The following is a 16,666-nucleotide window of genomic DNA, read 5'->3' as shown; positions in this document are numbered from 1 at the left end:
CCCAGTTGTGATTAAATGCCACCAAAAGAAAGTGCTATTTACAGTGGGTACGGAAAGTATTCAGACCCCCTTAAATTTTTCACTCTTTGTTATATTGCAGCCATTTGCTAAAATCATTTAGGTTCATTCTTCTTCCTCATGAATGTACACATAGCACCCCATACTGACAGAAAAACACAGAATTGTTGACATTGTTGCAGATTTATTAAAAAAGAAAAACTGAAATATCACATGGTCCTAAGTATTCAGACCCTTTGCTGTGACACTCATATATTTAACTCAGGTGCTTTCCATTTCTTCTGATCATCCTTGAGATGGTTCTACACCTTCATTTGAGTCCAGCTGTGTTTGATTATACTGATTGGACTTGATTAGGAAAGCCACACACCTGTCTATATAAGACCTTCCAGATCACAATGCATGTCAGAGCAAATGAGAATCATGAGGTCAAAGGAACTGCCTGAAGAGCTCCGAGACAGAATTGTGGCAAGGCACAGATCTGGCCAAGGTTACAAAAAGATTTCTGCTGCACTTAAGGTTCCTAAGAGCACAGTGGCCTCCATAATCCTCAAATGGAAGACGTTTGGGACGACCAGAACCCTTCCTAGAGCTGGCTGTCCGGCCAAACTGAGCTATCGGGGGAGAAGAGCCTTGGTGAGAGAGGTAAAGAAGAACCCAAAGATCACTGTGGCTGAGCTCCAGAGATGCAGTCAGGAGATGGGAGAAAGTTGTAGAAAGTCAACCATCACTGCAGCCCTCCACCAGTCGGCTTTATGGCAGAGTGGCCCGACGGGAAGCCTCTCCTCAGTGTAAGACACATGAAAGCCCGCATGGAGTTTGCTAAAAAACACCTGAAGGACTCCAAGATGGTGATAAATAAGATTCTCTGGTCTGATGAGACCAAAATAGAACTTTTTGGCCTTAATTCTAAGCGGTATGTGTGGAGAAAACTAGGCACTGCTCATCACCTGTCCAATACAGTCCCAACAGTGAAGCATGGTGGTGGCAGCATCATGCTGTGGGGGTGTTTTTCAGCTGCAGGGACAGGACGACTGGTTGCAATCGAGGGAAAGATGAATGCGGCCAAGTACAGGCATATCCTGGACAAAAACCTTCTCCAGAGTGCTCTGGACCTCAGACTGGGCCGAAGGTTTACCTTCCAACAAGACAATGACCCTAAGCACACAGCTAAAATAATGGAGTGGCTTCACAACAACTCCGTGACTGTTCTTGAATGGCCCAGCCAGAGCCCTGACTTAAACCCAATTGAGCATCTCTGGAGAGACCTAAAAATGGCTGTCCACCAACGTTTACCATCCAACCTGACAGAACTGGAGAGGATCTGCAAGGAGGAATGGCAGAGGATCCCCAAATCCAGGTGTGAAAGACTTGTTGCATCTTTCCCAAAAAGACTCCTGGCTGTATTAGATCAAAAGGGGGCTTCTACTAAATACTGAGCAAAGGGTCTGAATACTTAGGACCATGTGATATTTCAGTTTTTCTTTTTTAATAAATCTGCAACAATGTCAACAATTCTGTGTGTTTCTGTCAGTATGGGGTGCTATGTGTACATTCATGAGGAAGAAGAATGAACCTAAATGATTTTAGCAAATGGCTGCAATATAACAAAGAGTGAAACATTTAAGGGGGTCTGAATACTTTCCGTACCCACTGTATGTGAAAAATAAATGATAAAAATATCATATGCGTACAGTGTTGCATGGATGTGCAATTGTCACTCAAAGTGCGATAGCACTGAAAGACGAAAATTGGACTGGGCAGGAAGGGGGTAAAAGTGCCTAGTAGGCAAGCAGTTAAGCAGCCACTTGTTTTCCCCATTAAAAGCCCATGTGACAGGGTAACAATGTAGGAGCACAATTGAGAGATGAACAGAAAGCATTTTGTTGTCCTGTTTGTAATAGTCTACAGAAGGACCTTAAGGGCAGGGTCACCAGATGTTGTTTTTTAAAAAGCTGCAGATTTAAATATCTTGTAATTAATGTTTAAAATAAAATGTGTTCAAACTTGTTGTTTTAGAAATGGGGTTTATGCACGCTTTAGGGAGAAACAAAAAGCCTGCTTGCACCTCCACTAATCTGGTTGGAGGCCTTACGCAATAGTGTAAAATGGATGAAATGGTGGACCTAAGCATTAAAGTATCCTCACCTCTCTCTGGATCTCTGTATTCCTCATACCAGTTCTTGCCTCAGGCAAGTGCTGGAAGCAGGAGATGGGTACTTGCTGGAAAAACCTTTTTTTTTTTTCAACCAAGTTTCTACAGGGGTGCCTTGGCAAAATGCCTAAACATTGCCCCAAAATGATATACCAGCCAGCAGATGGATGAAGCCTGCCCTTTACTTACACAAAGCCACAGGTTTTCATTATACACCATGACGACCTGCTAGGCCTCTACGTCCTAACAACCAATGACCCTCCCCTGCTCCTCTGTCAGCGTTGGGGTCACATTAGCTGAGTGATGGAGAAAAACTGAGGGAGAAGAGAAACATTGGAATACTAGTCAGTACCAGTGTGAAAAAGTATGTGATTTGGAAGAATAAATTGCCTCTAATGTTGGGTGTCCTATGTGTGTGGATGTTGATGTATTTTGTAAAACAATTAGAATAGTTTTTTACATTTTAAAATGGTTGCATTCAGACTGTCCTTAATTTTAGAGGGTGCCTTGACTGAAAAAAAGGTTGGTAACACTGTCCTTGAAATGGTGCTGTCCCCTTGCTAGCAGCAATATCTGATCAATACATTGTAACAAAATGTAAATATTTGCATTTCCATAGCATTTTTTTTTTTTAGTTTCTAGAACAATGAAATGATCTTATTTTCTCCCGTTTTGCTTGCTAAATATACCATTCAAAATTGTTTTCTTATATTTGTTTGTGCAAAAAAAATACCTGTTGCTCTTGCCAGAAATTTTTTAATGAGATAACTTCCTACGCTCTCTACCTTTTGCTACACTTTTATCTGTTTCCAGCAATCTCTGTAAACTTTGGAACACCTTCCTCCCTGTTGCGATTAGGATAGGAAGAAGTGTTCTTAAAGCAACATTAAACCCAGCTTGACAATTCTTAACTATGGGTTAGATTTACTGCAAAAAAAAAAAAAAAACACAAATGCCTAGTGCATTACCTGAGAATTTGATATAAGAAACCAAATAACCAAATCCAATATTCACATAGTAACATGCATGACAACAAGCTCTTAAGTGCCGGTTCACACTACTCCGACTTGTCAGGCGACTTGGTCGCCTGACAAGTCGTGCTCCATTTTGTGCGATTGGAACCGTTCTAATAGGAGCGACTCAAGTCGCTCCGACTTAGAAAGAGGTTCCTGCACTACTTTTGGCCGAAGTCGGAGCGACTTGCATTGACTTCCATTATGTGAAGTCGGTGCAAGTCGCACCGAAGTCGTGGTGCACGGCGACTTCATTAAGTCGCCCCGAAGTCGTGTCGCCATAGTGTGAACCGACTCTAATGGTCAGCTAGTAAACGAGTGACCAAACTTTAGCAATATCGGCAAGCTGACACATTTCAGGGACGCATCCCCCTTCTTCAGATGGAGTTCAGATTTAGATTGTTTAATTAATAAACAAAATTCCCCTTGGGTGAGACTTTGAGGGCACTAAGTACAAAATAATGTGGATAAAAATCAGTTTTATTTAAGTTAGCATAAAAACACTATGCTGTATGGATATGGTTGTACATGGAATACACATACATATTACACCAGTGTTAATAGGCGAAAAAGGATTGACGTCTTCCATGCGACGCATTTTGGGGCTTTTACAGCTCCTTCAGGGATGTGATTGGCATCAAACTTATAGATTCCATTGGTGTATACGGCATTGCCAAGTCAGCATTTAAAAACAAGATCTCGGGAGAGCTGCCACTTCGCCTAATATGATTAGCACCTAATGTATGCACAAGGCTGTGAGGAAGGTATGGTTAGTAAGCAATACTTGTGATTCTTGGCTACTGAGGCCTGACAGACAGGTTCCAGTATCAGTGAGCATAAAATGTGACCTGTCTCTCCTGTGGTTGTTATGGACCATAACCTTAAAGCAGAGTTCCACCCTAAAATTATACTTACCTCCATCTTCTTGCTCCGGGTCACCTGAAAAACAAATGGATAGTCGCAATTTTTTTTTTTTTTTTTTTTTTACTTGCCTCGTTTAGAAGAAAATATACTTACTTTACTTCCACTTCCTCTTCCTCCCCTCGGCGGCCACAGCGATTCGTCACTTCCTGGCTTGCAATCATTCCTGGGAGCTGAACGTCATCGCTCCCAGGAATCAATGCGCCTGCACCTGCCTCGACGTCAGTTCCGGTGCAGGCTAAACAGCTTCTGGGCAACCCGGGACAGATCAGAGGCTAGCCATTGTGGAATGCACTAGCCCTGACTGTCCCGGGGGTATTTTTATTAAAAAAAACTTTCCCAGGGTGGAACTCCGCTTTAACAACCTCAGGAGACAGGCCACATTTTATGCCCCCCCCCCCCCCGATACTGGGGAACCTGTCTGTCAGGCCTCAGTAGCCAAAAATCCCACTGATCGGGCAAAGTATTGCTTACTTACCATACATACCTCACAGCCTTGTATATACATTGCATGCTAATCGTATCCTTAGGCAAAGTGGCAGCTCTCCTGAGATCTTGTTTTTAAATGCTGACATGGTAATGCTGTATACACCAATGAAATCTGTAAGGTTGATGCCAACCACACCCCTGAAGAAGGAGCTGTGAAAGCCTAAAAACGCATTGGGTGGAAGACGTCAATCCTTTTTCGTCTATTAAAATTGGTGTAATATGTATTTCATGTACAACCATGTCCATATAGCATTGGTGTTTTTATGCTAACTTAAAATTGATTTTTATTCACATTATTTAGTACTTAGTGCCTTCAAAGTCCCACCCCCAAGGGGAATTTTGTTTATGGTTTATCTAACAGGGATGTGGTACATTTTAGGGAGGTACCTCACTGACTTTCTCTAACTAGATTTAGTTTGTTATGGCGCTTTTCTACTGCATGGAACCGAACGGTTCGGCTCGCTTTTGTGCTTTTCCACTGCTGGTACCGCATGGTATGGTGTAGGAACGGTTCGGTACGATACGGCGGCGCTTTCTCTATCGCTCATTGACAGACGTAGTCTTCTTGATTCTCAAGAGCTGGGTTATGTTGTCTCCGCAGGAGTAGGACTAGGCAGAATGACAAAACGTTCTGGCTCCACCCTAGGGGGCAGTCCCTGAGGGTATATCCTCCCTCTCTCTGCTACAGGGAATCAGTTTTTTTCTGTCTAGTCAGGAGTAAGGACCTAAGTTCCTTGCTGGGATCTTTTGGTCCTGGCAAGACTTTTTTTCTTTAAGAAAAAGACATTTTTTAGGTAGTTTTCTCCAGTGTTTTTTTCCTGTGAGATCTTCAAGCAAAAATGCCGGACTGGGCGACACTTGTGGTCACCCCAGCCGGCCTACGAGCGCGTGCAGACCATGGCATTGCGCTTGGTCGGCCGCGACATATTCAAGTAAGTATGCGGGGCCGGGCGACGGGCTGGATGTTGAGATCCAGTGGTCACCCCGGTTTCTGCCTAAAAGCGCGTGCAGACCAGTGCGCTGAGTCGGCCGCGACGGAGTCCCAGTAAAGGGACTGACTTTGCGAGTTAAAAGCTTGCTTGGACGCCAGGACCAGAGAGTCGAGGCGTCCACAAACCCCCACCCCGGTGGAGAGGGTATTATGAAGAGAGGGTGCCTGTCGGTTCGGTATGGTGAGTAAACGTTCCCTTTTTCCTCATTTATGAGGCAGTATATATTATGGGCCCCTCCATATATGGTCAGTATATATCTGATACTTACAAGTCCCCCTTGTAATACAGCATGTGTTTGTGGGAAGTGGACTTGGTTCAAGAGCTAACACTCTACCCAGCAGACTGTAACATTACAGTAGACATAGGAGGTATAATCCTACCTTATGTGCAGTGTATCTCTGTAGATCCATATGTCACCTCTCAGCAGAGTGCAGGTGGATGTGCTGGGAAGACGATATCGGCGGTCCGCCGCCATTTTGCCGTAGACCGAATGCATATATGTCCTCAGGTCACGCCGGCCGCCATGTTTTTGGAGTCTTATGTCTCTTCTATGGGGGCGGCCATGTTTTGTGAGCCCAGCTACCTCGTGGAGGGCTGGGAATGCCGGAAGGCGTACACAGGGGGCGGAGCCACGCCTTCTGCCCGGGAAAGCAAACAGCTCCTTCCAGTCTGTGTAAGACAGACGCTGGCTGCAGTTTGTTGGAAACTGCACTGCATCGGTTGGTGAGCCTTGGGGGTCCCTCTCTCTCTCTCTCTGGGATCGAGAAGCAGGTACTCTGAGGGGCGCTATTGCGCTAGGGGGAGACACACAAAAAAAAGAAGTTTTTTTGTTTTTGCTGGCAAAAGTGTCCTGTATTAACATGGACCCTGCCACTCATGTATCTCCTCCGGATCCCCTCGAGGGGTCTGCGGGATCCTCCAGCACCCCATTGACAATTGAATCTTTGTCAGCTATTATGGAAACTTTTGTGTCCCGGGTGGAAGTGGCTTGTCAGGGACAGGGCGCAAGAAAGCGACCCCCGCCTAACCCCTTATTATCTGAAACCTCGGATTCAGACTCTGAGCCTATTTCTGCAGTTGCAGGTACTTCATCTGGTATTGGTGTCTCGGGTCCTGTCTCTTCAGACAGTGAGGAGGATGTTTCGGCATCCGCCATAGCCCAAGAGGAAGCGTTGGTAAACGCACTCATTGTATCTGTTCAAGAGACTTTAAGGTTACAGGGTATTCCATCAGAAATAGCTGAAACTGAGATCCCCTTTGGGACTAAAAAGCGCATTAAAGTAGCAAAGGTTTTTCCATTGCCCAAATGTTTTGGCAATCCAATCGATGAAGAATGGCGTCTGCCAAAACGCACTTTTAATATTTCTAAACGCATTGACAGGCGTTATCCGTTTGAGGAAACCCTTATTAAGAAATGGACAGAACCACCTGTGGTGGATTCACCAATTGCTAGATTGAATAAAGCCACGGTTATTCCTTTAGAAGACGCTCCGTCTTTTAAAGATCCAGTGGATCGCAAGATAGAAGCTATGTCTCGCACCATGTTTTCCTTGATTGGATCAGCTTTCAGGCCAATAATTGCTATTGGTCTGGTTTCGCAGGCTGTAACTGAATGGACCAAGTGGTTACGCCGGGACTTGGAAGAAGTCCCTCAGGCGGTATCAGATTTGTTGGAACAAATGATACAGGGGTTACAGTTTGTATGTGATGCGGCGTTAGACGCCACTCCATTAATGGCGCGAGCATCAGTCTCAGCAGTGGTTCTCAGGCGTACACTGTGGCTAAAAGGTTGGATAGCCGACCAAGGTTCCAAAAAAGCATTGGCTAATATCCCCTTTTCAGGAGAGCGTCTATTTGGAGCCAACTTAGATGAGATCATTAAGGATCTCACCGGTGGAAAAAGCACCTTTTTACCGCAAAATTTTAAAGGTAGAGGAACTCGTCAAAGACGAGGGCCTTCTTTTTCTGCTCACAAGAGGTTTTTTCGTCCAGCGGGTGAAAAAACTAAGTCCTCCAAAGCTCCTGCAGGAGGCATCAGGGGTCGTTGGTCGGGCAAGCAAAAGCCCGCCCCCTCCAGACCTGAAGATAAACCATCCAAAGCCTGAAGGTGCGCCCCCACCCATAACTGGGGTGGGGGGACGTCTTCGCCGGTTCCCGGATCCATGGCTTTCCAGAATCCCGGACAAATGGGTTTGCGAAGTCATAAAGTCAGGGTACAAGATCGAGTTTCGATCTCTCCCACCGGCGCGATTCTTCCCTTCCAATATCCGACTATCTCCGGATCGTCTAGAAGATCTGCGGAGAGCAGTCACAGATCTACTACAACAAGGAGTGGTAGTCCACGTTCCTTGGACAGAACGGTTTCAAGGGTTTTATTCAAACCTGTTTACAATACCCAGGAAAGAGGGCAAAGTGCGTCCAATTCTGGACTTAAGAGCACTCAATTCTTTCGTCAACATAAGAAGATTCAGAATGGAGTCCATTCGCACGGTAGCAGCCTTCCTGCATCCAGGGGATGTCCTAGCGTCCATAGACATCAAGGACGCCTATCTTCACATTCCCATTTTCGCAGGACATCAGCGTTTTCTACGCTTTTCCGTAGAGGAGAACCACTATCAGTTTGTGGCATTACCTTTCGGTCTCGCCACGGCTCCGCGGGTCTTCACAAAGGTGTTGGCCCCAATGTTGGCACTTCTGCGCCAAAGAGGTATATCGATTCTAGGTTACCTAGACTATCTTCTGCTTCATGCAGAGTCTCCTCAGACCTTGCTACAAAACATAGAAATTACTATGATTTCTTTACAGGAATTCGGGTGGCTGGTGAACCAGCAAAAGTCATTTCTGGTTCCCACCCAGAAGCTCGAATATCTGGGTCTAATTCTAGACACAGTCAGGACAAGAGTTTTCCTTCCGGTAGGGAAACTCCGAAAGATTCAATCAGCAGTCCAGTTGTTACTGTCCAACAGCTGGTCTTCTCTTCGGACTTGCATGAGGGTTCTGGGGTTGATGGTGGCTTCATTCGAAGCAGTCCCATTTGCCCAGTCCCATACCCGAATTCTTCAGCAAGAGATCCTTCTCAGATGGAATCGGAATCCGGAATCCCTGGACAATCAGATCCGATTGAGCAAACAGACCAGAGAGTCTCTGGTTTGGTGGCTTCGGTCTCCAATGCTCAGCCAGGGAAAGTCATTTCTGCCAATATATTGGACGATAGTGACCACGGATGCCAGTCTATCCGGATGGGGAGGAATTCTCGGTCAGTTATCTGTCCAGGGACTTTGGTCCCCGGAAGAATCCAGATTACCGATAAATGTATTGGAACTGAGAGCGATCAGACTTTGTCTGATTCACTGGACCGAGCAGCTCCAGGGCAGCCCGGTTCGGATCCAGTCGGACAATGCCACGGCCGTGGCTTATGTCAATCATCAGGGGGGCACCAAGAGTGTCCGAGCGGCCAAAGAAGTGGCTTGCATTCTTCGCTGGGCGGAACGATTTGTTCCAGCAATCTCTGCGGTGTTCATTCCGGGGGTGGAGAATTGGCAGGCAGATTATCTCAGCCGTCAGACCCTGGATCAGGGGGAATGGTCCCTCCATCCAGACGTTTTCCACCAGTTGTGCCTACGGTGGGGCACCCCGGATGTGGATCTGTTGGCATCACGATTCAACAGGAAAGTTCAGAGATTCGTGGCTCGCTTCCGCGATCCTCTAGCAGAAACCGCAGACGCACTGATCGCCCCGTGGGGGCAATACCAGCTAATATATGCCTTCCCTCCTCTCGCGTTACTGCCAAGACTTCTACGCAGGGTAGAGGAGGAAGGAATCCCAGTAATCCTGGTAGCTCCGGACTGGCCTCGTCGAGCTTGGTACGCCGACATGGTCAGACTGGTGGCGGACGTCCCATGGAGACTTCCTCTCAGGGAGGATCTACTGTCTCAGGGACCGATCTTCCATCCTGCTTTACGATCGCTGGCTTTAACGGCCTGGCTATTGAGACCCAGGTGCTGAAGGACAAAGGTTTGTCAGCTTCAGTTATTCCTACTCTAGTTGAAGCAAGGAAAGCGACTTCCATGTGCGATGATAAATCTTTCTGGAAGTCCTACATTGCATGGTGTGAACCTTTGGGGTTCCGTCCTCGGTCTTATTCGATTAGTCGAATATTGGCTTTTCTGCAACAAGGGGTTGAGCAGAAACTGGCCTTGAGTACTATCAAGGGTCAGGTCTCAGCATTAGCCATCTTCTTTCAGAAGCCTCTGGCTACTCATTCCTTGGTGCGGAATTTCATCCAGGGGGTGCGACATCTGGCTCCGCCAGTGCACGCGCCGTTACCCCCCTGGGATCTTAATTTAGTGTTGTCGGTTCTTCAGAAACCTCCCTTTGAAGATATTAGGGAGATTCCTCTACCCACGTTGTCCCAGAAGGTGGCCTTCTTGGTGGCTATTACTTCTGCACGCAGGGTGTCAGAGCTGGCCGCATTATCTTGTCGTTCACCATATCTGGTGGTTCATAGAGATAAGGTGGTTCTTCGTCCGAATCCATCCTTCCTACCAAAAGTGGTTTCAGAATTTCATCTGAATGAAGAAATTGTATTACCTTCCCTGTGTCCTAAGCCCAGTCATCCTCGGGAATTTGCTTTGCACTCCTTGGATGTGGTCCGGGCGATCAGGGTATACTTGAAAACGACAGACTCGTTTCGCAAGACGGATTCACTTTTTGTGATCCCAGATGGACCCAAAAAGGGGTTGCCTGCATCTGCCGCGACCATTTCCAGATGGATCAGACAGACGGTAGTACAGGCTTATTCTATTAAGGGTCGGGAGCCCCCGTTCCCTGTTAAGGCGCACTCCACTCGGGCACTTAGTGCATCATGGGCCTTTCGCCATCAGGCGTCAGTGGTCCAGGTGTGCAAGGCGGCTACCTGGTCGTCGGTGCATACCTTCTCTAAACATTATAAAGTTGATGTAATGGCATCGTCTGATGCCTCATTTGGCCGCAAGGTTTTGCAGGCCGCAATTTGAGGAGACCAGTGGTCTACCTCGAGGGTTTTTTTCCGTTGGAAAATTTTTTCTTTTAGTCTCATTCTTTGTTTATAATGAGCCTTTAAAACTTCTAGTTTGGCACCGGTTGGGCCTACTAGATTGGATTTGATTTTGTCAATCCCACCCCTCATTTGTGGCACTGCTTCTGGATGTCCCAGCTCTTGAGAATCAAGAAGACTACGTCTGTCAATGAGCGATAGAGAAAAATGGATTTTTGTAAGAACTTACCGTAAAATCCTTTTCTCTTAAGCTCATTGACAGACGTAGTACCCGCCCCTCTATCATTGAGTTGGGTTGGGTTAAATTCTCTGTACTGCTTTAAACAGAACTGATTCCCTGTAGCAGAGAGAGGGAGGATATACCCTCAGGGACTGCCCCCTAGGGTGGAGCCAGAACGTTTTGTCATTCTGCCTAGTCCTACTCCTGCGGAGACAACATAACCCAGCTCTTGAGAATCAAGAAGACTACGCTGTCAATGAGCTTAAGAGAAAAGGATTTTACGGTAAGTTCTTACAAAAATCCATTTTTTCCACTGCATGGAACCGAACGGTACGGCTCTCAAAAACAGTACCTACTCGATTGTGGTTCCAAGAGGTACCATACCCGGTACCATATCCCACAATCCTTTGCATGCAGTCACTACTAGCCACTGATTGGTCAGAGAATCCCACCCACCCCGTTGTTATCCCAGCCTCTTAACTTTAGTACTACTTTCGTGGAAAAGCAAACCGTACCGAACCGTTCCAACACCGTACCATGCAGGGCCGAGTAGAGCCGAGCCGGTACTTGCAGTGGAAAAGTGCCATTAGTCAAGTCTAAGGGCCCTTTCACATTGATAACTTTTTTGAGCGTTTTTACCTTACAAGAAAAATGTTTCCCTTTTTTTAAATCCTATGTGACTCTTCACCCCACTGCGTTACGGGTGCGGAGCGTTTTTGAAAACTGCACCAAAAACGCAGTTATCCATGAAAATTAATGGAAATCGTGGTAAAACCACACCAGAAAACCACATTTGTGGTGTGATTGAGTCACATGTTCCTTTTTCACAGGTACAGGAAACCTAAAAAACTCATCAAACTCATCAGAAACCTAGCAAAATCTCGATAACTTATGTGTGATTTTACCACGATTTTGGTACAAAGCAGTGTGAACTCTGGCAGTACATCTAACACTATCCTCTCCCTAGATTGACAATGCTGCTGTCCAAAGTTGTACCGGTTACTCCTCCATCCAGAGTGGAGACATCCTAAGACAAAGTGTGTTATTGGCCAGATAAAGTAAAAATGAAGGGGGAAAACTAGTGCAGTCACTACAGTTAAGGATTGGTAAGCGGCAATATACTGTATATTCATTTTTTTTTTTGGGTATAATACCACTTTAATGGCTCTTTTCCACTGCATAGAACCGTACCGGCTCGGCACGCTTTTGTGCTTTTCCACTGCGGTACCGCATGGTATAGGGTCGGAACGGTTCGGTACGGTACGGTATAGGTTTGCTTTTCCACTGCATGGAACCGAATGGTACGGTACGGCTCTGAAAAAACAGTACCTACTCGATTGTGGTTCCAACAGGTACCAAACTGGTACCATATCCCACAATCCTTTGCATGCAGTCACTACTAGCCACTGATTGGTCAGAGAATCACACCCACCCCGTTGTTATCCCACCCACTTAACTTTAGTACTACTTTAGTGGAAAAGCAAACCTATACCGTACCGAACCGTTCCGACACTATACCATGCGGTACCGCAGTGGAAAAGCAAACCGGGCCAAGCAGGGCCAAGTAGAGCCGAGCCGGTACTAGCCGGTACTTGCAGTGGAAAAGTGCCATAAGACATGTCATAGGGTGACAACTCTGCCCCTTCAAAGATGCACTTCTGTGAGTAAGCATTGTCACTAGAGAACAGGAAGTGTTCTTGATCAGAATAATGCAGGCAGCACATCTAAGGACTGGTATACTGCAATTGATCAATGATTACATTTTTGTCATGATTAAATGTACAATAAGGCAAATACCACAGCAATCTAAATCTATCATAATTCATAAGGTTTCACACCAATACCTCATGGAATTGCTGTCTTACTGTGTAAATAGGGAGCAGCATATTAATTTTGTGAAGCTTTTTTTATGCAGAATGTGCCTAATAAATAAAAGATGGTAAGTTGATGGCAATCTGCTACTCCAGCTAACATGCATAATTTAATACTCTGCCTCTTTATCACAAGCATAATTACAGATCTATCTTTGCTTTGATCCGAAGTAACCTTTGATGATTTTTGCCTTTGGTGACAGGTAATTGTTGATGAGCAGAATTTGGATTTTCTCCTTGGATTCTCAGTTTCTGCTTTGAAACAATGTAGCTCCTGGACCCATGTGGAAATATTGCATGCGTTGGCAGCTTTAGTTTACAGCAATGGACATAAGTGCCAGAAGGTAACCACAGTACTTCCTGCTAGTATTGTTGTTTTATTGACAAATTCTGTTTATGAGGCAATGGGGATAATGAGTAATGAAATTAAAAAAAGAACAAAGGGAAAATCGGGCCCTTAGCAACCATCCTATTGTTAGCTTGCCATATTAACTGCTTGCTGCCTAGTGTATGTATATAAAGGTACTGGGCAGCAAGCTATTATACCAGGGTCATGGCTAAAGCGCCTAGTAATGTTTTTTAATGATCAGCTTTCTTTTACAGCCGCCCGATCCCTTTTGCAGCGCTGCAGAGTTCCCTCCCCATTCCACCGGGGAGCCCGGGACCACCAAGACTAGACACAGCGGTCTGGTCAGCTGCCCACAGAGGAGATGAAGGATCACCCGCTTCCCCATTTGTTACAGAGGAGATGAAGTTTGAAGCAATGAGGATTTTGTTACTTCCAGTTTCAGAGCTGTCAGTACCTGGCCGATACAGCCTGAGAAGCAGCTGATTAAACAGATCTGTGTTTGATCAGCTGCCTTGGCGTGCAGGAGAGACATCAGGGGTCTAATAAGACCCCCTGATGTCTCCACATAGAGCACCTATCATTACCTAAAACTATCACAAGGGGCTTGTTCACCTTTCCTGATAGCAATAAAGTTAAATGAAGAAAAAAGTGAAAAAACATTTAAATAATAAGAGTGAAAGCTTCTCTGTCCCCCCCCCCCCCCCATGCTCATGTGCGATAGCGCACGTGGGTCTGGCACGCAAATGTAAATGGTGATTCCATTTTGTATTGCCGCAAACCTCAGTTAGAGCAATAGTTCTAGTGCCTTACCTCAACTTTTACTAGAAACTGATAACCTGTAAAAACTTTTTCAAAGTGTTGCATATGGACAATTTTTAGGTTCTGTAGTTTGCCATTTGACTTTGACAGGTATGCGCAGTTGTAAATCTTGAAATGTTTGGTATCTGTTTACTTGACGCAACATCATCTTTTTTTTTTTTTTTTACCCATGTATATGGGTAAAAATGTATATTATATTGTTTGTGCACTAAAATTCATTAAAATGTTTTTTCTAATTTGTTCATTGACGGACACAGCTCCATATCTTCTTGACCCTTGGGTTTATACTGCCCCCTACAGGAATAGGACACTAGGCAGAAAGAAAGTTTGACTTCGCCTATAGGGCAGTCCCTGGAGGTATACTCCCACTTCCTGCTATAGGTCTTCAGTTTTTTTTCTGCCTAGTCAGGCGTAAGGACCTAGTTCCTTGCTGGGATCTCTGGTCCTGGCATTTTTTCCTTTTTTATACTGAATTTTTTCTTATTATTTTCTGTTCTTGTGAGAACTACAATCAATTTGGTTCTTGTGAGAACTATAATCAACTGTCGGACTGGGAAACGCACTGGATACCCTAGACCCTTACGGTCTTCCCAGTCTGGCCAGCGAGCGTGACCCGACCTTAGCTCTGGGCTAGGTTGGCTGCGACATAGCCCAACTGGACGGGGGCTGGCCAGTGAGTTAAGCGCTCGCAAGGACTCATAGCCCTGATCACGACCTGTGTTGCAGCGTGCCTCTGGCCTGCAGCACCCCCTTTCCAAGATGGTGCAGTGGTCTGCCTGGAGTGGTGCCCATCTGGTTCTATGGTGTGGTAAGTAGTGTTCCCCCCCCCCCCCTCCCTTGGTGGTCTTTTGGGGTGGTGGGACCCCCGGGTTCCCCTCCATCCCCCCCCCCAGCCCCTATAAACGGTCACAGTGGCTTTTTTGGTGGCGCTTCATTTTTAGTAAAGTGTAGCAGCCATTGTTGTGTGGGCCGGGGTACTCATCCTGCGTGTCCACGTCACGATGGATGGCTCCTCCCCCCTTCAAGAGGGGCTATGTCCTTTTGTGGACCTTTTGGTCGACATCGCCTTGTGGGACTGAGGTCGGCGGCCTCCCCTGCTTGTTATGTTTTCAGGGTGAGCTTAGTATAATGTGACCCTACTGGGTCTGTGTCCACGCACTTTCAGTGCTCTGACAGTGAGGATGATTCCTCTTTTACTGCATAGGCGCATGAAAAGGCGCTGATGGATGCACTGATTGCATCAGTGCGGAAAAACTCTTAATATGGGGGATTCAGCCACTGCTGCGTCAGAGGCATTGGTCCCCTTGGGGGCCACAAATCCTCTAAAGTGGCAAAGGTATTCCCTATTTTCCCACCTACTGTTAACATTTTCACAAATCAGTGGAGTTGTTCTAAGCGTTTCGATAGATGGTATCCCTTGAGGAGTCTCTGTTGAGTACGTGGGCAGTCCCACCTGTGGTGGACTCTCAGGTCTCCAGGCTGAATAAATCCACCATAATTCCAGTGGCAGAGTCTCCGTTTTTTAAAAGATACTTTTGACAGGAGAGCCGAGACTTTGGTCCGCCACATGTTTACTGTGGCCAGTTCGGTCCTTAGGTCGGTGTTCACCATTGTATTGGTGTCCCTGACTGTCCTGAATGGGCAAAGCTTTTGCGCCACCATCTGGAGGGGGAACAGCTTCCACCTTTGGGTGAACCTGGCGGACTATTTGGTCCAGGGGTTGCAGTTCATCTGTAATGGCATTCTGAATGCAGCTCCCTTGTTCTCTGGGCTATCCATAACAGCAATGATCCTTCTGCGCATGATATGGCTAATATACTGGTCTGCGGGCCAGACTTTCCGAAAGGCCTTATCTGATTTTCCCTTTGTGAGGAATCGCCTGTTTGGAGCCTCCCTGGAAGGACCTCCTCCAGTGGTTCCAAAAGGACCTAGCCGATATTGGGTCCTTCCAGACCTGCAGACAAGCTCTCTTCTGCCTGAAGGGGTGCCATCACCCGTATTTGGGGTGGGGAAGGACATCCTCGCTTCCTTCCGGACCTCAGGACAAGTGGGGCCACAATCAGATTCGGTCTGGCTACAAGATCTAATTTTGGTCTTCTCCTCCAGAGAGGTTCTTACCTTCCGACCTGCTTTTTATCCCCAGACCACCTGCAAGGTCTCTTCGGGATGGTGCAAAACTTGATACTACAAGGGGTGTTTCCTGTTCCTGAATCGGAACGTTTGTTTGTTTCATGGGTTTTATTCAGACATGTTTGCAGGTTCCAGGAAGGAAAGTGAGGTACGTCCAACCTTGGACCTCAAGCTCTGAACCACTTTGTGCGGGTACAGAAGTTTTGAATGGAGTCCATTCGTACGGTAATGGTATCCTTATGTCAGGGGGATCTTCTGGCCTCCATCAATATTAAGGACGCTTAGCTTCATATTCCAATACATGTTGGTCATTCGTGCTTCCTCCGCTTGCCGTGGACAAGAAGCATTATCAAGAGGTCTCGTCTCAGCCCCTCAGGTTTTCACAAGTGTTGGCATTGTTGTGCCAGCAGGGGGGATTGTGTACCTGGAGTCTCCGACTGCTCTGACGGACAAGCGATTACTGTGCAGACTCTGCAGGAGTTTGATTGGAAATTACATTTCCAGGTATTGGCTCTGGTTCCATCCACCTAGTTGGACTATCTGGGTCTGTTTTGGACTCTGCCTCAGCCAGGGTGTTACTCCCATGGGACGAGTTCCAAAATCTGTCCACACGAGACCTCGGCAAAGAGAGATTCCTGCCATGTGGGACAAGAA

At 46.3% G+C, this 16,666-nt stretch overlaps 1 protein-coding gene across 1 annotated transcript in view; it reads left to right on the top strand.

Annotated features, from left to right (window-relative positions):
* HEATR6 (HEAT repeat containing 6) overlaps positions 1-16,666 on the top strand; it is a gene marked incomplete at its 3' end in the record, with an annotated part of 131,737 nt that overhangs the window by 22,839 nt on the left and 92,232 nt on the right. The window contains exon 3 of the mRNA XM_082246145.1: positions 12,918-13,058. Coding sequence (XP_082102271.1) covers positions 12,918-13,058 — 141 coding nt within the window. The remainder of the gene's footprint in view (positions 1-12,917; positions 13,059-16,666) is intronic.

This window comes from Pelophylax lessonae, assembly GCF_965119305.1.
Source record: "Pelophylax lessonae genome assembly, chromosome: 2".
Classification (NCBI taxonomy): Eukaryota; Metazoa; Chordata; class Amphibia; order Anura; family Ranidae; genus Pelophylax; species Pelophylax lessonae.
The sequence above is the reverse complement of the archived record's forward strand: the minus strand, read 5'-3'. Positions and strand labels throughout refer to the sequence as shown.